The sequence below is a fragment of the Aquarana catesbeiana genome, linkage group LG12, assembly GCF_042186555.1.
Source record: "Aquarana catesbeiana isolate 2022-GZ linkage group LG12, ASM4218655v1, whole genome shotgun sequence".
Classification (NCBI taxonomy): Eukaryota; Metazoa; Chordata; class Amphibia; order Anura; family Ranidae; genus Aquarana; species Aquarana catesbeiana.
The window spans coordinates 28,156,218-28,183,916 of record NC_133335.1 but is presented as its reverse complement, the minus strand read 5'-3'; the positions used below and the strand labels follow the sequence as shown (position 1 = coordinate 28,183,916).

General features: G+C 44.2%; 1 protein-coding gene across 1 annotated transcript in view; it reads left to right on the top strand.

Annotated features, from left to right (window-relative positions):
• The window catches only part of SLCO4A1 (solute carrier organic anion transporter family member 4A1), a 74,550-nt gene extending 53,729 nt beyond the window's left edge, over positions 1-20,821 (top strand). Inside the window, exons 7-12 of the mRNA XM_073607499.1 lie at positions 7,619-7,814; positions 9,761-9,926; positions 11,475-11,647; positions 17,944-18,008; positions 19,458-19,606; positions 20,657-20,821. Of these exons, the coding sequence (XP_073463600.1) occupies positions 7,619-7,814; positions 9,761-9,926; positions 11,475-11,647; positions 17,944-18,008; positions 19,458-19,606; positions 20,657-20,809 (902 nt within the window). The 3' untranslated portion in view covers positions 20,810-20,821. The remainder of the gene's footprint in view (positions 1-7,618; positions 7,815-9,760; positions 9,927-11,474; positions 11,648-17,943; positions 18,009-19,457; positions 19,607-20,656) is intronic.
• Positions 20,822-27,699: the final 6,878 nt, after the last annotated feature.

Genomic DNA, 27,699 nt, shown 5'->3' with positions numbered 1-27,699 from the left:
CCGCATCCAATTCTCAGGACATTTTAAAATACATTCATATGAATGCATCTGGTTCACATATGTCCGTTGCATTCGCACTGCGCATTGCAGAAAAAACGTGTGCGTTTTCTGGGCATTGTGGTGCGAATTACAAGCCCATTATCTTCTATGGGAAACGCATCTTATTCGCAGATGCATTGCGTTCTGAACATGGATTTTCTCCTTCTCCTCACTACACCCCCCCCCCCCCCGCGCTCACCGATCCGCAGCTAGAACGCAGAGGAACCTCTGAACAACTGATTTTTATCTTCCCAGTGAAACCTGAGCTTCAAATCACATGCACATGTGTGAACCCAGGCTTAAACTGAGCAGCAATACATATTTGTGAACTTTGTTAATCACATCTTTCTATTCAGGTTTACTTGCTTTTTAGGTCAGGTTTGGTTAGTTTATTCCTCAACTCTGGTGAAAAATTTTAGTTTTGGATAGAGGAATAGAGCTGGGAAGTGTTGGGTTATAAATACTATCTTTGTCCTAGTTTTGTCTGGCATGTGTCACGTGGACAGAACACAAGGGAAAATCTACGGAATGGAGACACAGGGGAAGATTTACTAAAACTGGTGCACACAGAATCTGGTGCAGATGTGGACGGTAGCCAATCAGCTTCTAACTTCAGCTTGTTCAATCAAGTTTTACATAGAAATGCAGAAAAGTGACATCAGAAAAAAAGACTGAGCACTTTATCGAGTCTGCCTATTTTGTTTTGTTTTTTTTATACATGTTTTGTATTTTTTATTTTGTTTTTGTTTTTTTGGGGCTTTGACAATAAAACCTGGAAGCTGATTGGTTTCTATGCAGAGCTGCACCTAGGGTCGCCACTTTTTCTTCAAGCCAAACCTGAACACTTTAGCGGCCTGGGACACCTTTGCATAGCTCCCAACTGTCCCTGATTTCGAGGGACTGTAACTGATTTGGAGCAATGTCCCTCATTCCTCCTCATTTGTCCCTCATTTTGGTCTGATCTATATAGTTGTATATAAAATGCACTATTTATCTTTCAAAAAGTGTTTCCCAGTGCTAAACCTTTTATCTGATTTCTAAATTGCTGTATTTGTGACATTTTAAAAGCCAATATAAAGGAATAGTAGTAGTAAGAAAAAGTCCTTGTGCATTTAATTAACCTTTTTTTTTGGTTAATTCTCCTTTAAAGGGGTGTGTCAGGGGGTGTGTCCTATGCCTACATACGTTTGTTAGTAGGTGTCCCTCATTCCCATCTCAAAATGTTGGGAGGTATGCCTTTGGGTGCCCCAAGGAAAGTAGTAATGCGGTGCACATAGCGTGCTGCAGTGAACAGTGGGTGTGGCCAAATTGCTCTTGCTGATATCATTGCCCTGCCCCCTCCCCCCCCCAGTGAAGCCAAACCTGTCCCCAGACAGCCACCCACAGCTCCGGCAACAGATTTGTGTGTAACTATCTCAGTTACTTGGGAAGCCACAGCCCGGTCTGAATAATGTGTCCGGGTTTCAGTCTGCCTGCAAGCCGGACACATGATTCAAAACCCGGACTGTCCAGGTGAATCCCGGACAGGTGGCAACCCTAGCTGCACCAGATTTTGCACTCTCCAGTTTTAGTACCTCCTCCCCCCCCCCCCAATCTGCAATACAATCCACATAAGTTGTAATCCTTTCTATATCTGCAATCATTTTTGACTGCCACCTGTGTCCCTGTTGAGGGGGAGTTGCCTTCACTTCCTGTTCCATTTCTCCTTGTCACATAGACATGAAGTGATAGGAAATCACCCCAAGGAAGCACAGCAGACAGCAGCAAAACCTGACAGATGTTCTTACACTTCCGCATTCGGTTAAAAACGAACAATATATCTTTAGGTGGCTTTAATGAAGATCAAATAACATTGTAGGGAAGATTGTACACATCAAGTAATATGTGATGAACTATTTGTGGGTTTTTCTTAAAAATCATGCTAAAGTCATGTAATGAGGTCGCTGTGAGATGTGAAAACCCCATCAGTAGTAGCAGCATATTTGTGGTTGGAAACCGGAAAGGAGGAAATGAGTATGTGATGGTATTGCTATTGCGTCAAATGACTTTTTTGTAAGGAACTTCCTAAAATAACTGCAACACACCAGCTTAAGAGAGCCATACGTGGGCTGAATGAGAGAGAACCAGTAGATTCCTCCATCTATGCTAAACAGCACGCATGAAGAAATCCGCACTGCTGGCTATTGTATTCAAGGAGATGCAGCTTGTCTGAATACCCGCACAGTGACTGCATCAGATTGGACGCAGTCACTGTCCTGCTGTCAATTTTCCATCCAGCTCCTTCAATTTTTTAATCCACTTTTGTTGAGCCAGGTGGTACCAACAGGGCCAGCCACATCTTGAATTTGCACAGGAATTGGCTGAAATTTGGACAGATTTAGTGGTTACCTTGCAGCACTGGGGTCCTCAGACAGAAGCCTGGCCAGATGTTTGTATGTTCTCCCTGTGCTTGCATGGATTTCCTCCAAGTGGTCTGGTTTCCTCCCATATTGCAAAGACACGCTGGTAGGCTGATTGGCTCTTCTCAAAATTGGCCCTAGTATTTTTGTGTGTATGTATGCATGTGAGCCATAGACCTTAGATTGTAAGCTCCTCGAGGATAGGAACTGATGTGTATGTACAATATGTAAAGCACTGCGTAAATTGTTGGTTCTATATAAATGCCTGCAATAGAAAGATAAAATAAATGTATGACTCTTCTAGTGCCATTATCATAGGAGTGCGCACGTGGTGTGCCAGGTGTGCCTGGGCACACCCTAATCTGTGCTGCGTAGATTCCCCCTGCTGCCTGGCTGCAGAGAAAGGGACTGGGGCATCTCTGTTCTCAGTCCCTTTCTGTTTTAAAAGGGAGACATCAGGGGTCTGTTTAGACACCTGATATTACACCAAAGCCCCCCCAATGGGGCTCCTAAAATAATAATTAAAATAAAATTGTAAAAAATAAAATAAAATAATAAAAACAAACCAATGATACCAATCTCTCCTCTACTGACACCGTCCACTGCCCTACTGCTATATATAATCAAATCTGACTTCAGGGAGAAAAAGCAGGCAGGTCTGTTAGTAAAAGCAGCACATGTTACACTTGTTAGGCACAGAGTTAAAGAGGAAGTAAGCCCTGGTGGGTTTTACTTCCTCTTTATTTCCCAGCAAAGGTAAAGCATAATGGGCTACTATGCACGGTATAGTAGCCCATTATGTGTCACTTCCCTATAACCGAAGCCCACAATGTCAGCTCTGTCTCCACTACCCTGTTACCCCAAAAATAAGACCTAGCGTGATTGTCGGTGATGGCTGCAATATAAGCCCTACCCCCCCAAATAAGCCCTACTCTGTTTCCCAGAAAATAAGCCCTACCCCGAAAATAAGATCTACAAGGACTTTAACTAGGGCTTATTTGGGGGGTAGGGCTTATATTGCAGCCATCACCGACAATCACGCTAGGTCTTATTTTCGGGGAAACAGGGTAGCAACGAGCTTCCATCTTCAACCCTCTTCCTTCTGGGGCTGCGAACTCCGGCTGTGTGACTGGCCAGAGTCACGTGACGTCACTCCCGCGCATGCGCGTGAGAGCCGCCAGTCACGGCATGACCCCTGTTAGAAACGGTACGATCTGTCCTTTCTATAGTGCGCATGCGCCGTAGTCATCGACGTACTGCTTTTTTGTAAATATCTCCCAAACCGTGGAGGTTTAGGAGATATTTCAAGCGCCTACAGGTGGGCCTTAAAGCGGAGTTCCACCCAAAAATGGAACTTCCGCTTTAAGGGTAGGTGACCCCCTGACATGCCAGATTTGGCATGTCATTTTTTTGGGGGGGGGGGGATACCTGCTTTTTTAAGGGTTCCAGCTCCCACTTCCTCCCGGCGCACCGCGGCACCGGAAGGGAGATCACCTCTCCCCCCTACCTCTCGGTAGTCATCTGGGACACGCCACAGGTCCCAGATGATTGCCCGGCCAGTCACGGCGCTAGCGATGTGCGTGCCCGGCACCCACAGTGACTATGCCGGTGCCGCAGAGAGGAGGGGGAGATGAGCGGGGCTTCATTCCCCCGCATCGCTGGACCCTTGGACAGGTAAGTGTCCGATTATTAAAAGTCAGCAGCTGCAGTATTTTTAGCTGCTGACTTCATTTTTTTTTCTTTAAGCGGAACTCCGCTTTAATATAGGCTTACCTGTAGGTAAAAGTGGTTGTACAGGGTGTACAACCACTTTAACCCCTTGATTACCCCTTGATGTTAACCCTTTCCAGCCAGTGCCATTAGTACAGTGTACAGCAGGGATATGCAATTAGCGGACCTCCAGCTGTTGCAAAACTACAAGTCCCATCATGCCTCTGCCTCTTGGTGTCATGCTTGTGGCTGTCAGAGTCTTGCTATGCCTCACGGGCCTCGTAGTTCTGCAACAGCTGGAGGTCCGCTAATTGCATATCCTTGGTGTACAGTATCATCATTGATCACTGTATTAGTGTCACCAGCGACGTCAGTGTCAGATAGCGTCCCTCCAGCCGAGTGTCAGTTAGCACTAGACTGCACACTATCACAGTCAAACGAAGTCGCTGATCATCCACCATTATCAATGTAGTGTCTGTACGGATCACTATCTTGATCAAGATTAGAATAATACTAGTGTCCCCAAGAGTATAGTGTCCCCAAAAACGCAGTTTGTTTTTTTTACTCAAGACACATAGCAGAATACGTTTTGGCTTAAATTTATGAAAAAATTTGATTTTATTGGACATGTTTCATAACAGAAAGTGGAAAATATTGTTTTGTTTTTTTCTATAATAGAAAAATGAAAAAAAAACTGTGGTGATCAAATACTCATAAATCAAAAATGAAAAATGAAAAAAAGAAACAAAAAACAGTGGTGACCAAATACTCAAGAATCAAAAATGAAAAAAACACTGGGGATCAAATACTCAAGAATCAGAAATTAAAAATTAAAAGAAAACAGTGGTGATCAAATTACTCAAGAATAAAAAATAAATAAAATAAACAGTGGTGATCAAATACTCAAGAATCATTAAAAATTAAAAGAAAACAGTGGTGATCAAATTACTCAAGAATCAAAAATTTTAAATCAAAAGAAAACAGTGGTGATCAAATACTCAAGAATAAAAAAATAAATAAATAAACAGTGGTGATCAAATACTCAAGAATAAAAAAATAAATAAATAAACAGTGGTGATCAAATACTCAAGAATCATTAAAAATTAAAAGAAAACAGTGGTGATCAAATTACTCAAGAATAAAAAATAAATACGGTAAATAACCAGTGGTGATCAAATACTCAAGAATCAGAAATTAAAAAAACAAAACAGTGGTAATCAAATTATCAAAAATTATTTAAATTTCATTTGGGTACTGGGGTTGATTTACTAAAGGAAAATAGACTGTGCACTTTGCAAAGTGCAGTTGTACTCTGCGAGAGCAGTTGCTCCAGAGCTTAGTAAATGAGGAAAAGCTCTGCTGAATTCCATCATCCAATCATATGTAAGCAAAAAGGCTGTTTTTTTTAAATTTTCCTTGCATGTTATTGGGTATTCTTTGCAAAGTGAAGCTTTACTTCATTTACTAAGCTCTGGAGCAACTGCACTTGCAGAGTACTACTGCATATTGCAAAGTGCACAGTCTATTTGCCTTTAGTAAATCAACCCCACAGTGTTTTATTTGTGTACAGTGTTTTATTTGTGTACAGTGTTTCATTTGGGAACAGTGTTTTATTTGTGTACAGTGTTTTATTTGTGTACAGTGTTTCATTTGGGTACAGTGTTTCATTTGTGTACAGTGTTTTATTTGTGTACAGTGTTTTATTTGTGTACAGTGTTTCATTTGGGTACAGTGTTTTATTTGTGTACAGTGTTTTATTTGTGTACAGTGTTTCATTTGGGTACAGTGTTTTATTTGTGTACAGTGTTTTATTTGTGTACAGTGTTTTATTTGTGTACAGTGTTTCATTTGTGTACAGTGTTTTATTTGTGTACAGTGTTTTATTTGTGTACAGTGTTTCATTTGTGTACAGTGTTTTATTTGTGTACAGTGTTTCATTTGGGTACAGTGTTTTATTTGGGTACAATTGTGATGCAGGGCCCTTGCTTATGTAAAAAAAGAAACCTGCAAAATACCCAACGTGGCCATTGTGTTGTGGGCTGATGGAAAGATTCTATTTGAGAACTTTTTAAAATATCTTTAGTCACGCTATAGTTGCAAATGGATGAGAATTCATCACCCGGGCTCATTGTCAGAGGATTGTGCTGCCTAAAAGTGAAACTCAGATCCGTTTGAGGTCAAACGCAGTGCGATGGTTTTTAGAAGAATAGACAGATGGGGAGAGGCAGGAGGCGGACGCCTGTTCCTGCACTTGTGTCTTCATTTGACGGCACAGGAGCTCAGCATGGAATCTTATCAACTTGTCCCATTTAATTTATTAAACTGAATAATATCACAAAGGGGTAAAAGAATGTAATTAAAGGGAAATATATTTTCTAACTGTGTAAATGTGGTCAGCTTAAAGTGGTACTAAACCCAGTATTATGAACATAGTTTATCTGCCCCCCCCCCCAGGGCCCACTTCTTTTTACATTAAAATACTACCACTATATACCTTTTTGGCTGATCTGTATACCATGGTTCAGGTAGGAGGAGATTTCCACTTCAGCCTGTATACACGCCCACATGTGTGATGCCAATATCATGTGACCTGGCTAGCTCTGAGAACAAAGAAATGTTCTCTCCAGCATAAAAAGACACAACTGAGCATGTGCAGGTCAGCTACCCTGCCTGTGTTGGCTGGCCTTCTCCACATTGCAGCCTTTTTACACAATGCAGAGGATTAACCCCTCAAGGTATACAACCATCTTAAAGTGTTACTAAACCCAGTAATATGAAAAAAGTTCATCCGCCACCCCCCCCCCCCCCATCTTCTTTTTACAATAAAATACTGCCACTATATACCTTTTTGGCTGATCTGTATACCACGGTCACATGATAACCTGCAGAGTTTGTCCAGAGCTGTGTGTTCAGGTAGGAGGAGATTTCCACTATAGCCTGTATACACACCTACATGTGTGATGTCAATATCATGTGACCTGGCTAGCTCTGAGAACAAGGAATTGTTCTCTCCAGCATAAAACTGAGCATGTGCAGGTCGGCTACCCCGCCTGTGTTAGCCGGCCTTCCCCAGATAGACCGTGCAGGAGGGGGAGGATCTGTGCATACAGGATCAAACAGCCTTTTTACACAATGCAGAGGATTAACCCCTTAAGTTCCACAGTGAGTATAACAACCATGCTATGCTGCATATACAGACTGATTTTACTGTTGTGGGTTTAGTAACACTTTAAAGTAAACCTCTGAAAAATGGCAAGATTTCTTTCAGCAGTTGGGTCTTGTCTACACATCCCAGTGGGTGGAGTTGGGAATCCCCTTCCCATTGGCTTGGAATTAGGTGTTCCCAGGTGATAATGTGATGGGGGGGCCATGAGAAAGCTGTGTTCCCTGTATGTATTCCTTGTGTGTACACAGTGATGATTTCCTTTGTAGTAGCATAGGCTGATGATTTGTTTCCTTCTCTCATACAGGCTACTTGGTGGTTCCTGCTGGGGGTGGCGGAACCTTCCTGGGGGGATTCATAGTGAACAAACTGAAATTGCACTGCTCAGGAATCATCAGGTTCTGTGTCCTGTGTACTGTATTCAGTCTTATGTCAGTCTTCATCTTCCTCATCAGCTGTCCTAACCTGCCCATGGCTGGAGTCACCGCTCCCTACCCTGACAGGTACTCTTTGTTAATAATCATGACTAATCCTGCTAAACAATGATTTACGAAAGGCAAATAGACTGTGCACTTTGCAGTTGCTCCAGAGCTTAGTAAATGAGCAGAAGCTCTGCTGACTCCCATCATCCAATCATGTGCAAGCAAAAAATGCTGTTTTTTTTTTATTTTCCTTGCATCTGATTGGGCATGCTTTGCAAAGTGAAGATTTATCTCATTTACTAAGCTCTCGAGCAACTGCACTTTGCAAAGTGCGCAGTCTATTTGCCTTTAGTAAATCAACCCCATTGTCACTCCTACAACTTGCTTCAGTTTGTATTGATGAACTTATATGTATATGTGTTTGAAATAGGTTTTTAGTGCCATCATTTCTAACTGAATTTACAGTGTTAAGACGGTCATAAAAGGGTCTTTTTTTTTTTTTGTTCATTGGGCTGAATGGAAAAAAAAAGATTCTTTTATCCACATGAACAAGTGGATGGATGAATCCCACCTGCCAGGACAATCGGCTCCTGCTGATTGCCAATAGCATGTCCTTTCAACAGAAGTCAATCAAGTGATCGACGTGTGGCTGCCACACACACCGGTTCCTGCTGAACTGACTGAATTTCGATTAGTGTATGGCAAGCTTTACTCCAGGCATTTTTTTTTTATTTTGGATGGAGTGATGAATGGTAAAAGCCTATATATACTATATTACCAAAAGTATTGGGACGCTTTTTACACACACATGAACTTTAATGACATCCCAGTCTTAGTCCGTAGGGTTCAATATTGGGTTGGCCCACCCTTTGCAGCTATAACAGCTTCAACTTTTCTGGGAAGGCTGTCCACAAGGTTTAGGAGTGTGTCTATGGGAATGTTTGATTGTTCTTCCAGAAGTGTATTTGTGAGCACAGGCACTGATGTTGGATGAGAAGACCTGGCTCGCAGTCTCCGCTTTAGTTCATCCCAAAGGTGTTCTATCGGGTTGGGGTCAGGACTCTGTGCAGGCCAGTTAAGTTCTTCCACCCTAAACTCACTCATCCGTGTCTTTATGGACCTTGCTTTGTGAACTGGTGCAAATCATTTGGTGGAGGGGGGATTATGGTGGGGGGTTGTTTTTCAGGGGCTGGGCTTAGCCTCTTAGTTCCAGTGAAGGGAACTCTTAAGGAGTCATCATACCAAGACATTTTGGACAATTTCATGCTCCCAGCTTTGTGGGAACAGTTTGGTGATGGCCCCTTCCTGTTCCAACATGACTGAACACCAGTGCACAAAGCAAGGTCTATAAAGACATGGATGAGCGAGTTTGGGGTGGAGAAACTTGACTGTCCTGACCTGAACCCGATAGAACACCTTTGGGATAAATTAGAGCGGAGACTGAGAGCCAGGCCTTCTCGTCCAACATCAGTGCCTGACCTCACAAATGCGCTTCTTGAAGAATGATCAAACTTTCCCATAGACACATTCCTAGACCTTGTGGACGGCCTTCCCAGAAGAGTTGAAGCTGTTATAGCTGCAAAGGGTGGACCAACTCAATATTGAACCCTACGGACTAAGACTGGGATACCATTAAAGTTCATGTGCGTGTAAAGGCAGGTGTCCCAACACTTTTGGTAATATAGTGTATCTTGCTATCTGTACACACTGAGAGAATTTTTCCCCATTTCCTGTCACAGTCACCACCATCACACAGTATTAAGCTGGACATACATGGCTTAAATTTCGGACGATTCCTGCTGAATTGGCCAAGATTTGAGCCATGGGTGGCCCCTCACAGCTCGAGAAAAGTTGCTTAAAAATTTGTAGTAAGCCAGGTGAAAATCGACAGGAGAACGTGATCCCATCCAATCAGAGGCAGTCATTGTCCTTTTATGCTTGCAAGCTGAACGAGAAAAAAAAAAAGCTATCATTGTATGGGCAGCTTTACAGGTGTAATCTCATTGTCCTCTGTGCTTTCTCTGCAGTGTCCTCTTAGGGAGCGGCCTCAACCTCTCCTCTGTCTGTAATGCCGGGTGCCGCTGTTCACAGGATCTTTACAGTCCTGTCTGCGGAGCCGATAATGTCATGTACTACTCTGCTTGCTATGCAGGCTGCTCAGGACGTTACGTGGACCATGGTAATGGCAGAAAGGTAATTATGTATTTTTTTATATGTATAGAAGAAACTGACATGCAGCTCAGTCCACCCAAAGTTATGAGTGGCAGCTAATGAGCAGAATTACCCACCAACTTCTCATAGCATTCAGAGATTTATAGACAGAAGACATAAAGGGGAAGATTCACTAGAATCGGTGCACTCCGAATCTGGTGCAGCTGTGCATGGTAGCCAATCAGCTTCTAACTTTAGCTTGATCAATTAACCACTTCAGCCCCAGAAGATTTTACCCCCTTCCTGACCAGAGCACTTTTTGCGATTCGGCACTGCTTCGCTTTAGCTGACAATTGCGTGGTCGTGCGATGTTGCACCCAAACAAAATTGACGTCCTTTTTTTCCCACAAATAGAGCTTTCTTTTGGTGGTATTTGTTCACCTCTGCGGTTTTTATTTTTTGCACTATAAACAAAAAAGGAGCAACAATTTTGAAAAAAAAACACAATATTTTTTACTTTTTGCTATAATAAATATCCCCAAAACATATATAAAAAAAAACAAATTTCTTTCTCAGTTTAGGCCAATATGTATTCTTCTACATATTTTTGGGGAAAAAAAAATGCAATAAGCATGGTTTAATAAGCAGGTTTTGCAAAAGTTATAGCATCTATAAAATAGGGGATAGATTTATGGCATTTTTCTTTTTCTTTTTTTTTTTTGTTAGTAATGGCGGCGATCTGCGATTGTTTACAAAGGCATCTCCCCGTTTTTGGTTCACACTAGATGCAGTCCAGTGTGTTTTTAATCTACAACAAAAATGCATGCACAGTATTTTCCATGCTCTTAAAAAGTATAATATTTATTGACAAGCCACAGTGACCAAACACAAATGAGAACAGTTGACGCGTTTCAGCCTATAAGGCCTTAGTCATAACCCGACGGCCCGAACAAAGCCAGTTGGTGTTTTTTTCAGGTCTCGGATCTAGTAACCCGGAAGCGATGTCGTGACATCCCTTCTGGATCACTGGCATCTTAAATGCGCCAGTTTTAAAAAATAGAAATGCCGATCTTGATGTTTTGAATACTTTCAAGTGCAGAGGAGGGGTTTGGGCTCTTATAGACCCCCAATCCCTCCATAAAGAGTACATGTCACTGCCTATTACTATCACAAGGGATGTTTACATTCCTTCTGACAGCAATAAAAGTGATAAAAAAATAAATAAATAAAATTTAAAAGGACAGTGTAAAATAAAAAGTTTAAATCTACAGAATATTGGCACCTGATATCGGCTATCAGCCTGAAAGGCAGCCAAAAAATCGGTATCGGCCCTTAAAAAAACTATATTAGTCAACACCTATTGAAAACAACCTCAGATTTGACTCCAAAAACTATTTGAAATTCTACTAATGTATACCCAGCATTGGAGTGCGTTAACAGTTAATTATTTTCTGTATCTACTATATATTTGTGGCTGTCAGAGGATACAAGTTAATTTATCTTATTTATTATACTGAACTATATTATGATATATACTGTATTATATTATACTTATTATACTGAAGTTGGAAATCTTTTTTATTCTTTTAGGTATATGAAAACTGCAGTTGTGTGGCCTCCAATATCTCTGTGACGGGGGCGCAGGCTGTAGCGGGAAAATGCTCTTCCTCTTGCAAAAAGATGTCGCTGCTCCTGGTGTTTACATTCTCCATTATACTGTTTACATTCCTGTGCAGCATTCCTGCACTCACTGCAACGTTACGGTATGAACCTTATCATTCAATTTATCAATTTATGAATTTGAACCTTATTCATTGAATTTATACAGGTCCTGGTTCATGTGGCAGAGACATACACCGATCAGCCATAACATTATGATCCCTCACCTAATATTGAGTAGGTCCCACTTTTGCAGGTCCTGACCCGTTAAGGGACTCCACTAGACCTGTGAAGGTATGCCGTGGTATCTGTCACCAAGCTGTCAGTACCAGATCCTTCAAGTCCTGTAAGTTGTGAGGTGGGGCTTCCATGGATTGGACCATCGTACTAGCTGTCACTTTTTGAAAACAGCGTGGCCCACATGGCCGCATCATTCATTCACAGAGTTTTGGGACTGAATGGACTACAAGTCCCGACATCCTTTGCGGTTGTCAGCTTGTAGTTCTCAGTGAACTACCACAGCACTGTATTATTTCATTGATTGTTCCTGTCAGTGTGAGACTGGCTCTCTGTACGATGTACGGGCAGACAGCTCCCACTGACAGTCTGCAGGAGACCTGCATGGCACCAGCGATCTGCTGATCAGGGGTGTAATGCTTTATAGACTCCTAAAAAAGATAAATAGTAAATGTACCTTTTTATTACTTGCAAAAAAAAAATGTGCATTTTTTTTTTTTTTTTTTTAAGTGTACTTATCCTTTAATATATATATACATACATAGGAGGGATTTGCCTATAAGTGGCCATCATCATCATGTTTTTGGCATAATAAGGTTACAAGTTTTACATTATACAGGCTTCCCAAAACATTATGGGTTGTCTAGATAGACAGCACAGTCATAATCTACCTGCCTTCAGGCTCCCTCTGTCTGATTGCAAGCTCGGACGCAGTCATATAAAGGAAGGGGGGTAACAAAAGGACAACGTGTGGGAAAAAAAAAAGCCTTGCGCTCCACCTGCTGGCTGGTTATTATATATACAGTAATACCTTGGTTTGAGAGTAACTTGGTTTGAGAGCGTTTTGCAAGACAAGCAAAATTTTAAAATACATTTTGACTTGATATACAACGAGTATTATGTCACAACTGAGTAATAAAAGAGAAGAGAGGCACCTCTAAGTGTAGCAATATGTTTACATTTAATGAAGGTACAACATTTAGCAACATATTGCTACACTTAGAGGCGCCTCTCTTCTCTTTTATAGTCTGGAGCTCCTGCTGGATTTTGCTTCTAATCCCCTTGTGGAGGCTTCCATTTGTGGATGGACATTTTATGGATACACAACCTATCACATCGCTATAATCTTTTTATATCGACTATAAACTGAAAGACCTATGGATAAATGGTTGTGGAACGAATCATTTGAGTTTCCATTATTTCTTATGGGGAAATTTGCTGTGATCTACAAGTGTTTTGAATTACAAGCATGTTTCTGGAATGAATTATGCTCACATTTCAAGGTATTACTGTACACATTATATAATATACTGTATATATAATTGATTATACCATTAATGTTTAGCAGGGATCGTCAAACTACGGCCCTCCAGCTGTTGTGGAACTACACATCTCATGAGGCAATGTAAAACTCTGACATTCACAGACGTGACTAGGCATGATGGGAATTGTAGTTCCTGAACAACTGGAGGGCCATAGTTTGAAGACCTCTGATTTATAGTATTAGGTTATGTGATGCAATGCCCTGCCACAATGAAAAAATGTAGGAAAAATGACATAGGATTCGCGTTAAGGCTTAAAAGAGAAGTGTGGGTTTCCTTTTTATTTAAGAATCATACTTACCTAGGTGGATGCTGCATCTGTCCCCCGGCGCCTCTAACACTGAGAACCGAGTGATCTAACACAGAGCTTTCTGAGCAGAGAGCTGTCAGTCACCGACTCTTTGCGCTCTGCTCTGACACCCCCCCCCCCCTTCCTCACTGGAGCGCTGGGCTGTGGAGGGGGTGGGTGGGTGCGGCCAGCTCAGGCACTCACTGAGAGGCTAAGCCGGGTGCAGGTCCAGGCATGTGGGTGGATTCCGACCATATGGTCATGATCCCTCCCAAGCCTGGACAGGCTCTGTGACATCAGCTGACTTCAGCCCGCTGTCTGCTGAAAACGGGTCACAGAAGTCCAGAACTAACTGCACTCCTCTGATCCACAGAATAAGTACGGCCAAACAAGCTTTGGCTGTACTTCTTTAATGTAAAGTTCCAGGCTGCTGTTTCTGAGTGGAAAAAAACTGTGTTTTTGTGGTTTTCTCCAGATTCTGTAGTCCCTGATTGGGAATTTGAAGGTTCCAAAGTGTATTGGGTGGGACGGAACTTTTAATCCTGTGTACGGATTTTACTGGATGCCGGCAGCTTGTGTGAGTACACAGGTGTGCAGGGTTGTTACATACTTGTAAATACTCAAGCCTGAGGATAGCTCAGAGCTTCCAGTCTGGAGACAGGAGGTCTCACCCAGGGGTCAGAGGGGCCCAAGCCAGCAGCCAGAAAACAGAAGTCTTATCGGGGTGTCAGGAAAACCCCTATCCAGAGGCCAAGTGTGGGCCATGCAGTAGGATGCTGCAACTAAAGGCTTAGTGAGCCAAGTGAACCAGGAGAGCTGCACAGCCAGAGTGTCACATACCTGATCCGAGGCCAATGTGCTCAGAGGGGCTCCCCTTGCAGCTAAGTGCAGTATACCCCTGAAAATGGAATATGAGGTATAGTACCCAAAGAAGCACAGGTTGTTGGCAGGGTCTGGACGAGCAGAGCTGATGAGACTGCGGAGGATTGCAGAGTGTAATTAGCAAGATAAATGTCTCTAATGCCGCGTACACACGATCGGACTTTCTGGCATACTTGGTCCGGCACACTTTCTGACGGACTTTGTCCGCCAGGTGCGCCGGACTTTGAAACGGACGAACTTGCCCACACACGACCGGACTTTCTGGCGGGCTAAGTCCGCCCGTCTTTCCGACGGACTTTCGCCGGAGTTACGGCGGACTTTCAGAATGAACGGACTTGCCCACACATGGACAAGTCCGTTCATTTTAAACGTGACTCAGGTGCGACGGGACTAGAAAAGGAAGTCAATCTTGCCGCTTTTATCGGCGAGATTGACACCTTGCGAGCCCCGTCACGGGGCATACCAGGCCCTTAGGTCTGGTATGGATTATAAAGGGAAGCCCCTACAACGAAAAAACGGCGTGGGGTCCCCCCCTAAAATCCATACCAGACCCCGATCCGAGCACGCAGCCCGGCCGGTCAGGAAAGGGGGTGGGGACGAGCGAGCGCCCCCCCTCCTGAACCTACCAGTCCGCATGCCCTCAACATGGAGGGTGGGTGCTTTGGGGGAGGGAGCGCCCTGCGGGGCCCCACCCACCCCAAAGCACCTTGTCCCCATGTTGATGAGGACAAGGGCCTCTTCCCGACAACCCTGGCCGTTGGTTGTCGGGGTCTGCGGGCGGGGGGCTTATCGGAATCCGGGAGCCCCCTATAATAAGAGGGCCCCCAGATCCCGGCCCCCCATCCTATGTGAATGAGTATGGGGTACATGGTACCCCTACCCATTCACCTAGGGAAAAAGTGTCAATAATAAAACACACTACACAGGTTTTTAAGATAATTTATTAAACAGCTCCGGGGGGTCTTCTTCCGGCTTCGGGTGTCCCTCCGGTTCCTCTTCTCCCGGCGTCCGGTTGGTTCTTTTCCGCTCTCTCCGGCCTCTTCTCCCGGTGTTCCAGTTCTTTGGCCGGCTCCTCCGCTGTCTTCAGGCAGCTCTCTTGCCAGCGGAGGTCCGGACTTCTGGGCTTCTTGTCTTCTTCCCTCTTCTCTTCTCCAGATGTTGACACGACGCTCTCTCCGGTTGGACTGCTCTCTGAGGGCTCCGTTGTGACTTAGATAGGCGGAGACCCCGCCCCCTTATGATGTCACAGTCCCTGGGCATGCTGGGACTCCCCCAAAGCACCCACCCCCCATGTTGAGGGCATACGGCCTGGTACGGTTCAGGAGGGGGGGTGCTCGCTCGTCCCCACCCCCTTTCCTGACCGGCCAGGCTGCGTGCTCGGATCGGGGTCTGGTATGGATTTTAGGGGGGACCCTACGCCGTTTTTTCGGCGTAGGGGCTTCCCTTCATAATCCATACCAGACCTAAGGGCCTGGTATTCCCCGCGCTCGCCGCAATAGGAAAATTTGTTTTTCCTATTGCAGCGAGCGCAAGATGCAATACCCTGCCCTTGCGTCGTATCTGGTCCGTCGGACCAGCATACAGACGAGCGGGCTTTCCGTCGGACCAGCACACAGACGAGCGGACTTTCTGTCAGAAACTGAGTCCGACGGAAAGATTTAAAACTTGTTTTAAATCTAGGTCAGGCGGACTTTTGGGGAAAAAAAGTCCGCCGAAGCCTACACACGGTCGGATTGTCCGGCGCACTCTGGTCCGCTGGACCAAGTATGCCGGAAAGTCCGCTCCTGTGTACGCGACATTAGGAACTCCAGCTGTTCTTTGGGCAATCTGTGCACTCAGGAGACAGAAGTAGAAGCCAAGCCGGGGGGTCACACACAGGTGGGCAAGCCAGTAAGGGGTAACAAAGTCCACAGGGCAAGCCGGGGTCATACACAGGTGATCAAGCAGGAGGAAGGTCAGTAGAACAAGCCAAGGGAAAAGCCAGGAGAAGAGATCAAACAGGTCTGGAACAAGCCAGGTCACAATGGGAAATCCAAGGAATAGACACAAAGGTTCAGGAGCACATGGAAGCTGACTACAATCCAGCAGAAATTTGGAGGAAACAACAGCAGCCTTTTATAGGCCAGCAAGAGATCCCATCTGTCACGTTATGCGAACGCGCCGATCTGCCAATCTTCCGCCAATTGGAATGCGCCGATGGTGCCCATCTCTAGTATTGGCACAATTGCCAGTTCTTCCACGGCCATTTCACTGACAAAGAGGGATTGGTAAGAAGAGCAGCGGAGCTGCTGACAAGGGAGCCAGGTGGCTCGGCCTTGTCAGCTGTCTGTTCTTGTTGATGAGGAGGAACCCCTGCGTGGGCATTTGATGTTTATGTGAACTTTCTGTTTTGGTCAATAGAAGTGGGCTGCCATACCCTAAAATACATAAAATTATTTTATTATAACCTAAAAAATTTTTAAAAATATTAAAATATACAGTGGGGAAAATAATTATTTGATCCCTTACAAAGAAATGAAGGGTCTATAATTGGTATCATAGGTGTATTTTAAATGATAGAGACAGAATATCAACCAAAAATCCACCAAAAACATATGATACCAATGTTATAAATTGAGTTCAGTGAGTAAAATAAGCATTTGATCCCCTACCAACCAACAATAATTCTGGCTCCCACAGACTGGCTACAGTATGTACTCATGTGGTACACAGATTAGTCCTGACAACTCGTTATGTGTATGAAAGACCCCTGTCCACAGAATCTCTTTCTTCCTTTCAAACCTCACCATCATGGGCAAGACCAAAGAGCTGCCAAAGGACATCAGGCACAAAATTGTAGACCTGCACAAGGCTGGAATGGGCTACAAGAATATCAGTAAGAAGCTTGGTGAGAAGGAGACAACTGTTGGAGTGATTATTTACAAATGGAAGAAATACAAAATAACCATCAATCGCTCTCGGTCTGGAGCTCTGTGCAAGATTTCTCCTCATGGGGTAAGGATGATCATGAGAAAAGTGAAGGATCAGCCCAGAACTACAAGGGAGAAGATTGTGAATGATCTCAAGGCAGTTGGGACCACAGTCACCAAACAAACGATTGGTAATACAATAAACCACCATGGATTAAAATCCTGCAGCACCCGCAAAGTCCCCCTCAAGAAGGCACATGTACAGGATTTAGAGAAGATCTGTAAAGAAGAGTGGACCAAAATCCCTCCTGAGATGTGTGCAAACCTGGTCACCAACTACAAGAAACGTCTGACCTCTGTGCTTGCCAAAAAGGATTTTTCCAGTAGTAGTAGTGACTCCAGAACTACTAAGTCATGTTTTTCTTTGGGGATCAAATACCTATTTTACTCACTGAACTGCAACTCAATTTATAACATTTGTATCATGTGTTTTTTCTGGATTTTTTGGTTGATATTCTGTCTCTATCATTACACCTGTGATAAAAAATTATAGACCCTTCACTTCTTTGTAGGTGGGCAAATTTACAAAATCTGCAGGGGGTCAAATCATTATTTTCACCACTGTATAGTCTTGTATGGTGTATTAAAATGTATTTAAGGACAGCTGTGCTAATGGAATCTACTCTAGAGTTTGTTATGTAGGTTGGAGTTTTTCTATAAGTGTTATTCATATTCTTCCCTGTGGCTCCGTGTTGTTGTAGGTGTGTACCGGACAGTCAGCGTTCCTTTGCACTTGGGATTCAGTGGATATTAGTCCGAACATTAGGTATGCTATGACAAGAAAAGCACTTAGCTAATGGATTCAATAACCTCGCTGATAGGCTTCCTGCATTTCATTATCTCCCATCTCTGCTGTTCACTAAGTATCCAGCTTTCCCTATAAAACACCATTAATGGCTACAGCTTAACTGGTAAAGTGGGCTTTGGATGGGACAAGATTCATGGCTTTTTATAAATCCTTTCAAGCTTTCCTGTAGCTCCCAATTCTAAAGTAGATCTGTTCAGATTGGAGGTAAAATTATAGCATTCTAGTGCTGATTAACAACGCACAAATCGCGTTTACCTCTTACATTCATATTGCCAACCGCCAGTTGGGGGGGATTGGGAGCCTTTTGTTTAAAGCTAAACTCCAGGCTTTTCTAGTTTTAGATGCAGTGGGAAAGGTTGCTCCTTTGTCAAGTTTTCTAACCTCCTGTTGTGTCACCATGACAGGAAGTGAGGGCAGCAAAAAAAAAAAAGCTGACGGGGGTTCTAACCCTTCCCTACGCTGCCCAAAACTGTCAAAAACCTGCTACTTCAAGTGGAACTTCACCAAAAAGGGGAAGTTCCGTTTGTTTGCATACACCTCCCCCCTCCACTGCCACATTTGGCACCTCTTTTGGGCTGAGCGGGTACCTGGTTTTGACAGGTGCCTACTCCCACTTCCAGCTCAGATCGCCTGTGATCTACTGTATGAGGATGTTCGCCTCCCCCTCCTCCTTCCCCCCCGCAGTCTTTCTCGGACACACACAGGTCCCAGAAGACTGCAGGACCATTCACAAAATACAGCGCGGCTCGCACATGTACAGTAGGAAACCGGCTGTGAAGCCAGAAGGCTTCATTGCTGGTTTGCCTTATCTAGGATGCACCTTGATTGAAGAATCAGCTCAGGTGCGGACACCGCTGGATCCCTGGACAGGTAAGTATCCTTATATTAAAAGTCAGCAGCTACAATGATTGTAGCTGTTGACTTTTAATTTTTTTTGGGGGGGGGGGGGACTGGAGCTCCTGTTGAAGCTAGTAAATTAACTGCAGCATCTCCAGGAGCTCCATAGAGAGCCGGTCAAAATCTCCTGCTTTTGGGAAATTGATGCGAAAATCCAGCATCCAATTCGAATGGTGTGAACCCAGCCTAAAAGAATCATTCATATCAGTCCTGGCCCCTGACGGGATTACAAAGAAATGTCCCTACCATAGTCATGCATGCAGTTTAAGGTAAAGTAGGAAAGAGCCAATTTACTCTACATTAAGGGAGAGTGTGAAGAAAACATATAGCATACATGCAGATACAGAAGCCAGGACCCTAGAGCGGCCAGGCAACCACAAAACCACTATGCTGCCTCACAGTGGTTAGCATCAGTAATACACTTGTGTTAGATCAGGTAAAGGCCAATGACTTCAGCAATAAAGTACATACAGCAGTTACTTTTTGCAATAATCTCCTTTTCTTTTTCAGGTGGGATCCCTGGACCAATTGCCTTTGGCTCGATGATTGACATTTCCTGCCTGCTCTGGCAGAACCAAAGTGGAGAAAAGGGCTCCTGTTACATGTACCAAAACTCAGCCATGAGCAGCTACATGCTCATCGCTGGTCTGGTTTACAAGGTGAGTGAAGGGTTAATGTGAGCTGCCCTTATGTCCAGAACAAATGGCCCTTAATCCAGCCATAGGTGGTTCAAATCTCAGCTGATTCAGCAGGGACTGGCTCAGATTTGAACTATCTATGGGCAGGCTGATTGCACCCAAGTCGCTATATCGATCAACTTGGGTACAACCAGCATGTAGGATTTTTACATGCCAGCAATAATTACTTTGTTCTCCTGACCCCCCCACCCCCGCGCGCTGGCAGAACACAATACCCTGTTTCCCCGAAAATAAGACCTAGCGTGATTGTCGGTGATGACTGCAATATAAGACCTACCCCCCAAATAAGCCCTACCCTGAAAATAAGACCTACAAGGACTTTAACTAGGGCTTATTTGGGGGGTAGGGCTTATAATGCAGCCATCACCAATAATCACGCTAGGTCTTATTTTCGGGGAAACAGGGTAGCTCTACAGGAGGGATTCCTCCATCAATACTGACTGTGTTGATGGGGGAATCAAGCAAATTTCTTTCCTGCAACCCGTGGTTTAAGCCCACCAGCTGCCCCTTTAGGGTGTGTTAACACCACTGATCCGAACAAGCCTGAGCTCATCCCCTACCCAGCCCATATGATGTCAAAATTTGTCTTGTCCCTATTTAAAAGATTTCCCATATGTTCCTGACTAGGGATGAGCTTGTATTTGTTCTGAACAGAGTTCAGTCCGAGAAGTCAGCTGTCATTCCTGGGCCAATGAGCGGCGGGTGAAGGACTCCGTGTCCCACAGCTCACATACACAAAAGGGCCGGGATACTTATGACATCATTCGCTTCATTTGGCCACAAGCACAAGTTCATTCCTTTTTCCTGACCTGACAGGAGGTGAGATGAAGTCTTCTCAATATGAACACAGACTTCAATAAACATTTCATATAGTCCCCGACCCTTCCCACCTCTATCCAAAGCCAAATAAAAAGAAATTCTGAAGTTGATCTTTGATCTATAAAAATAAAAACTACAACGTTAAAGGTGGAGTTGCCCTTTACTTATGCTAAACTTTTCTTGTTTTGGCAGGTGATTGGACTACTGTTCTTTTTGCTCGCTATCTTTCTGTATAAACCTCCACCGGTCTCTCCGGTCATTACTGTGGACAAAGCATCCAATGAGCATTCAGAAAGACCTTGTCAGGGGGAAGCCGCAGTGACATCACCAGACATGCCCTCCTGAGGCTCCCCACCCCCCCCCCCCCCACCAGTCGCATCTGCACTTGTTTCCGCTGCCTTGACGTATTGCACAATCCTACAATCATCATCTGCTGCAGATTTTTAGACTTCGTCCTGTTTAGGAAGGAAGGGCTATTCGAAGCACTGCAGAAACCCACCGCATACAATTCAGAACACGACTTTCGTTTTTTTACTGAATGCCAAGACCCGCTGAAGGTAGCACAATAATCTCTGTTCTTCAATTGTCATTCTGGGCACAGGAAGCACATTCGGTGGTACACCGTTTCAGTATGTACGTCTATGCAGCGTGTTCCTAATGTCATTTATTTATGCTAATATTTCATTGCAAATTTATCAGTAATATTTTTCATACTACTATACAGGGATACATCTTTCTCATAAGAAAAAATGTATATTCATTCCAGGTTCTGATTGCCAGATGCCTACAGACATCGCAGGCCCTGCAACTTGAACAGTATTTTTACATGACTTTTAGTGGAATCAGATTTCAGTTCTCAGCTTTTTTTTCAGGTTTATGCACATAGCTGTTTTTGAAAATCCCGGGGAAACTTTGCATTGGGCACTAAGAAAATAGCACAGTAAATATGTGAAAGAAGGTTTGCCTAGAGCAGTCCGGAAAATAACCTTTATTTATAAAAAGTCCAACAAATACAAGCCACAGCAAAAAAATGGTACGGCTGACGCGTTTCACACTTAACAGTGCTTAGTCATATGACTAAGCACTGTTAAGTGTGAAACGTGTCAGCTCGTTTGTCCCATTTTTTTGCTGTGGCTTGTATTTGTTGGACTTTTTATAAATAAAGGTTATATTCCGGAGTGCGGCTGTCCAGAACTTCTTTTTTGCCTCAAGTTGCTATATGCTTAGCCGGCACCAGGTGTTCCAGTTCCGAGGAGAGTCTCATATCCACATTTCCACCTGGAGCAGTGATCCCCTTTTCTTTGCCTAGAGCAGTACAGGGGCTTAGAGAATAACAAAGCAGCTTAATAGCATGTATGTGCTACCAAGGGCACTTATCTACATGGTGTTTGTACGTTCATCCTGTGTTTCTGTGGGCTTCCTGTGGATGATCCGATTTACTTCTACAACCCAAGAACTTACCGAGAGGTGAACTGGCTTCTAACCAAATTGGCCTTAATGTGTGTTTGTTGGGTGCATTATACTGTAGCATAGGTTCCTCTGAGGCAGGGACTGGTATAAATGATTAAAGGATCACTGTGAGACATTAAAGAGACACTGGGGTAGATTTACTAAAACTGGAGCACTCAGAATCTGGTGCAGCTGTGCATAGTAGCCAATCAGCTTCTAACCTCAGCTTGTTCAATTAAGCTTTGACAATAAAACCTGGAAGCTGATAGGTTTCTATGCAGCAGTGAGCCTAATTTTGCACTCTCCACCTTTGGTAAATAAACCCCTCTGTCACCTTGCCCATGCAGAGAAAAGTGACAGTATTTCTGCAAAGGTCACCGCTTCCCTATACGAACCTTCCTGTTAACCCTTGACATTCCTTCCTCAATCGCCCTGCTGCAAGTTTTCTTGAATTCCTACGAAACTGGTTTGAGACAACAGAAAGGGCGCCAGGTAAGTATGAGTAAAAAAACAACAATAATTTATTCCATATCCACTTCCATTAAAAATTCTTGTATACTGCATGCAGGGCTGGTGTGGTATGCAGATTGAACAGGTAGCAATCTCAATGCAGGTACAAGCTCAGGCCCGCCGCAGGGGCTCTCACAAGCCGCTTACAGGAGACCAAGCACAGACAGGCAAGCTTAGGAGCTGCAACACATTTCCAAGGCTGCCTGATGAAGGGGGCATGGCCTCGGAAACACTTTGCTGCCCGCCTCCTTCTTAGCTTGCCTGCGTCTGAGCTTGTGCCTGCAGCTGTCCTCCATTCTGTTGAGAACGGTGCGTGTTCAAACTGCACACCACACCAGCCTTGCATGCAGTATACAAGAATTTTTAATGGAAGTGGATATGGAATAAATTATTGCTGTTCTTTACTCATACTTACCTGGCGCATTTTCTGCTGTCTTGTTTGCTCTTGTGGCCGGGTTCATATATATGCAAATTGGGTTTCCCCACATCCAATTCGCATGACGGGAGAGTGTGACATGACGGGAGAGTGTGACCGTCTTTCAATGGAGCCGGTTCACACAGCTCCGGGGCGGTCCGCATTGCAGAAAGGTCCTGTACACCTTTTGGTCCAATTCAGGCAAAAATTTGGACCCGATTCGCGCACTGGACCACATGCTGTGAGCCGCGGCCGCAGCATATGTGAACGGAGCCTAAGGGATTACCTGGGGTTACCTGTTGAGGAGCTGCCGGTGACTGTGTGTTTTCCTTGCCTACCTGTGGATGCATTTCTGCCCATCCCACCTCCATTGCGCTCCAGCCCTGCAGGGACTGTATGGACTTCTTCATTATCCAATCTAATCTCCTGTCAAGTGAAGCGCTGACTCACGCGCTAGTCATTAGTTTGTGTATTGCTTGTTTTTTTTACAAAACTGGTATAGTATAGAAAGGTGTGTTCCCTACAGGGCTCAATAAAATGCTAAATCCTGTTTGTGCCAAACTTTGATGCCCAACACAGTGTGCCCCTAAGGTGTCCCAAAACATTAAGGTATACCCATAGACACAGTGGGGGAGATTTACTAAAACTGGAGGGTGCAAAATCCAGTGCAACTCTACATGGAAACCAATCAGCTTCCAGGTTTTATTGTCATGGCCTAATTGAACAAGCTGAAGTTAGATGCTGATTGGCTACCATACACAGCTGCATCAGATTCTGAGCACTCCAGTCTTAGTATATTTCCCCCAGTATGTGTTCTATTCAGTGATCAGCATGTATATAAGGTGGCTTCACTATTATCAGTCCATGTATGTTTATTATCTTAACAAATCTAGGCCAAAGCAGTCTTAAAGAGGGCTTCCACTTTTACAGGAAGAGGAGGTCTCTACACTCCCTAACTAGTAGGAATGACCTGCTTAAAACTCCAGCTATTCAGTTGTTTTACCAATGCCCCAGAGCTGCTCAGTTGTCTCCAGACTCCTTCGAAGGCTGGCCAAGGCACATTACTGTGTACAATGCATCCGGAAAGTATTCACAGCGCTTCACTTTTTCCACATTTTGTTATGTTACAGCCTTATTCCAAAAATAAAATCATTATTTTCCTCAAAATTCTACAAACAATACCCCAATAATTACAACGTGAAAGAAGTTTGTTTGAAATCTTTGCAAATGTATTAAGAATAAAACCCCAAAAAATCCCATGTACATAAGTATTCACAGCCTTTGCCATGACACTCAAAATTGAGCTCAGGTGCATCCCGTTTCCACTGATCATCCTTGAGATGTTTCTACAACTTGATTGGAGTCCACCTGTGGTAAAATTAGCTTGGACATAATTTGGAAAGGCACACAGCTGTCTATAAAAGGTCCCACAGTTGAGGCTGGGTTCACACTATCTTCACATGCGGCTCACAGCAGGGGTCCAGTGCATCTCCGTTCACCGTTTCAGGTCCGATTTCAGCTGACCTTTTGGCTGAATTTGGACCTAAAATGGACCAAAAGACACACAGGACCCCTGTGCAAATTCGCACAGGAGCCGCAGCCGAGATATGTGAACCGGTCAAAATCTCCTGCTATTGTGAATTGGAACCCGCATCCAATTCACAATAGTGTGAACCCAGCCTAACAGTGCATGTCAGAGCACAAACAAAGCCATGAAGTCCAAGGAGTTGTCTTTAGACCTCTGAGACAGGATTGTATGGAGGCACAAATCTGGGGAAGGGTACAGAAACATTTCTGCAGCATTGAATGTCCCAATGAGCACAGTGACCTCCATCATCCTTAAATGGAAGAAGTTTGGAACCACCAGGACTCTTCCTAGAGCGGGCCGCCCAGCCAAACTGAGCTATCAGGGGAGAAGGGCCTTAGTCAGGGGGGTGACCAAGAACACGATGGTCACTCTGACAGAGCTCCAGCGTCTCTCTGTGGAGAGAGGAGAATTTTCCAGAAGAAAAACCATCTCTGCAGCACTCCACCAATCAGGCCTGTATGGTAGAGTGGTCAGATGGAACCCACTCAGTAAAAGACACATGACAGTTCACCTGGAGTTTGTCAAAAGGCACCTGAATGACTCTCAGACCATGAGAAACAAAATTCTCTGGTCTGATGAAACAAAGATTGAACTCTTTGGCCTGAATGTCAAGCGCCATGTCTGGAGAAAACCAGGCACCGCTCATCACCTGGCCAATACCATCCATACAGTGAAGCATGGTGGTGGTAGCATCATGCTGTGGGGATGTTTTTTTTTGCGGCAGGAACTGGAATACTAGTCAAGATTGAGGGAAAGATAAATGCAGCAATGTATAGAGACATCCTTGATGAAAACCTGCTCCAGAGTGCTCTGGAGCACAGACTGGGGCAAAGGTTCGTCTTCTAACAGGACAACGACCCTAATCACACAGCCAGGATAACAAAGGAGTGGCTAGTCTCTGAATGTCCTCGAGTGGCTCAGCCAGAGCCCAGACTTGAAATCAATTGAACATCTCTGAAGAGATCTGAAAATGGCTGTGCACCGACGCTCCCCATCCAACCTGATGGAGCTTGGGAGGTCCTGCAAAGAAGAATGGGAGAAACTGCCCAAAAATAGTTGTGCCAAGCTTGTAGCATCATACTCATAAAGAGGCTGTAATTGGCACCAAAGGAGCTTCAACAAAGTATTAAGCAAAGGCTGTAAATACTTATGTACATGGGACTTTTTTTTTTCGTTTTTTATTTTTAATAAATTTACAAAGATTGCAAACAAACTTCTTTCATGTTGTCATTATGGGGTAATGTTTGTAGAATTTTGAGGAAAATAATTTAACCCATTTTGGAACAAGGCTGTAACATAGCAAAATGTGGAAAAAGTTAAAGGGGTTGTTAAACCTTGTTTTTTTTTTAAATAACAAACATGTTATATTTACCTCCGCTGTGCAGTTTGTTTTGCAGAGTGGCCCTGAACCTCCTCCTCATGGCGGCGCTGGTGGCTCCTCCCCGCATCGAGTGTCCCCGTTGGAGAAGCGCTCTCCTTGGTGGACACCCGTGTGGGCGTGCTCCCGAGTCCTGCATCTGTTTTCATTCACACAGAAAGCAGGACTCGGTCCCGCCCCCCGACGCTGCGTCATTGGATGTGATTGACAGCAGCAGGAGCCAATGGCTGCGCTGCTATCAATCTATCCAATCGGGACACGGGACACCAGATGGTGTGCTCATTCCTGGACAGAGGATGACAGCGTCCAGGTAAGTAAAACTGGGGGGCTGCAGCACTAAAAGAGGTTTTTCACCTTAATAAACAGAATGCATTAAGGTGAAGACCATGAGGGTTTACAACCCCTTTAAGCGCTGTGAATACTTTCCGGATGCACTGTAGTGTTTGCTGTCAACAGCCTGACAGCCCCTATGGCATTACAAGACACTGTAGTGATGTATGGGCCAACAGGAAACCACAGATTGGGACAGGGCATCCAACACACCCAAAAGTGTCAGATGCAGTAAATTCTTCAGCTAGCTTAGCTTTTAAGGAGAGTGAAGATAGTGGCAGAGAGGGCAAGATGTGTAAGTATTACATCTTTTAGGAAGTGCTTTTTTTGCCTATTAATATAGCAACAGAGTGGCTTTAACACTAGTGAAAGCTGCCCCTTAACAACAGCCCTCGTGTTGCAATTGACAGGACTCCAGACATCAATACCACATCCTCATTGGCTGTAGTTCTCTAAGAACGTACCGAAGGGAGGAGTCCCTGTCGGCTGCCCCATAGTTGTCAAGCAGCATGCACCCAGGTTTGCCAACTGTCAGTAAATTCACAAACAGTTTGTAAAATCCATGATTTTTTTCATCTGTCCATAAATGTCCATTACAGACATGCAGTCTGCATGGAATCTATTGACAGTTGGCAACCCTGCATGCACCTGTTTTATGAAACTGAGAAAAACGTGAAAGGTTTTTGGGATTTCACTAGAACCACATTGTTAGGAAAGAATTAATTGTCTGCAGGCGACTCTCAAAACGACCAACACTGACTGGCCACTATGATGTAATGCAGATTTGATGAGAAGACATTCTTCAAGGATTGTGTACATGGGTGTTCGACCTGTGTCCCACATTGATTTGTATATAGTAGAATAAAAGCAAAGCACAAACTATTGTCCTATTGACCTTTACTGGTCTCAAAGCCTGTGTTCATAAATGGCTTTGTTCCCAAAGGGGGAGTCTCAAGCCGGCCATACATGGATCGAAATTCTGACAGTTCAGCAGGGACCAGCCAAGATTCGATCCATCTATGGGCAGACTGATTGTACCCAAGTTGATCCATTGATCGACTTGGGTACAACCAGCCTGTCGGATTTTTTTTTACATTTGACTACTGCCAGCAGCTATAGCGGCTAGCAGTAATCATTGTGTTCTGCTGGCTGGGAAGGCTCCCCGCCCCAACACTGACTGTGTTGATGGGGGAATCAAGAGATTTTCATTCTTTCCAACTGTGGTGGAAGGAAAAGAAACAAATCTATGGGCTGCTTTAGAATGTAATGTTACTAAAAGTGTTCTTCCCGTTATTCACAGGGTGACTTGTTCAGTGAATTGCAGGTCTTATCTCTTAAGCCTCTATAATGAGCTATCCAATATATGTGCAGAATGGAGGGCTGTGTGAAGTCTGAGCCCGGTTCTGAAAGCAGCAGTTCTAATTAACTGGCTGGTAGCGGAGATGCTGCCATAAATACTCACAGAGCTGAGTAGGTTTCTCTGCAGACAATATTCTTCAGGAGAATGGATTTCAGTTAAGACCTCAGACTTTACAAAGTCCCCAAATTTTCTGTGAAAATTAAAG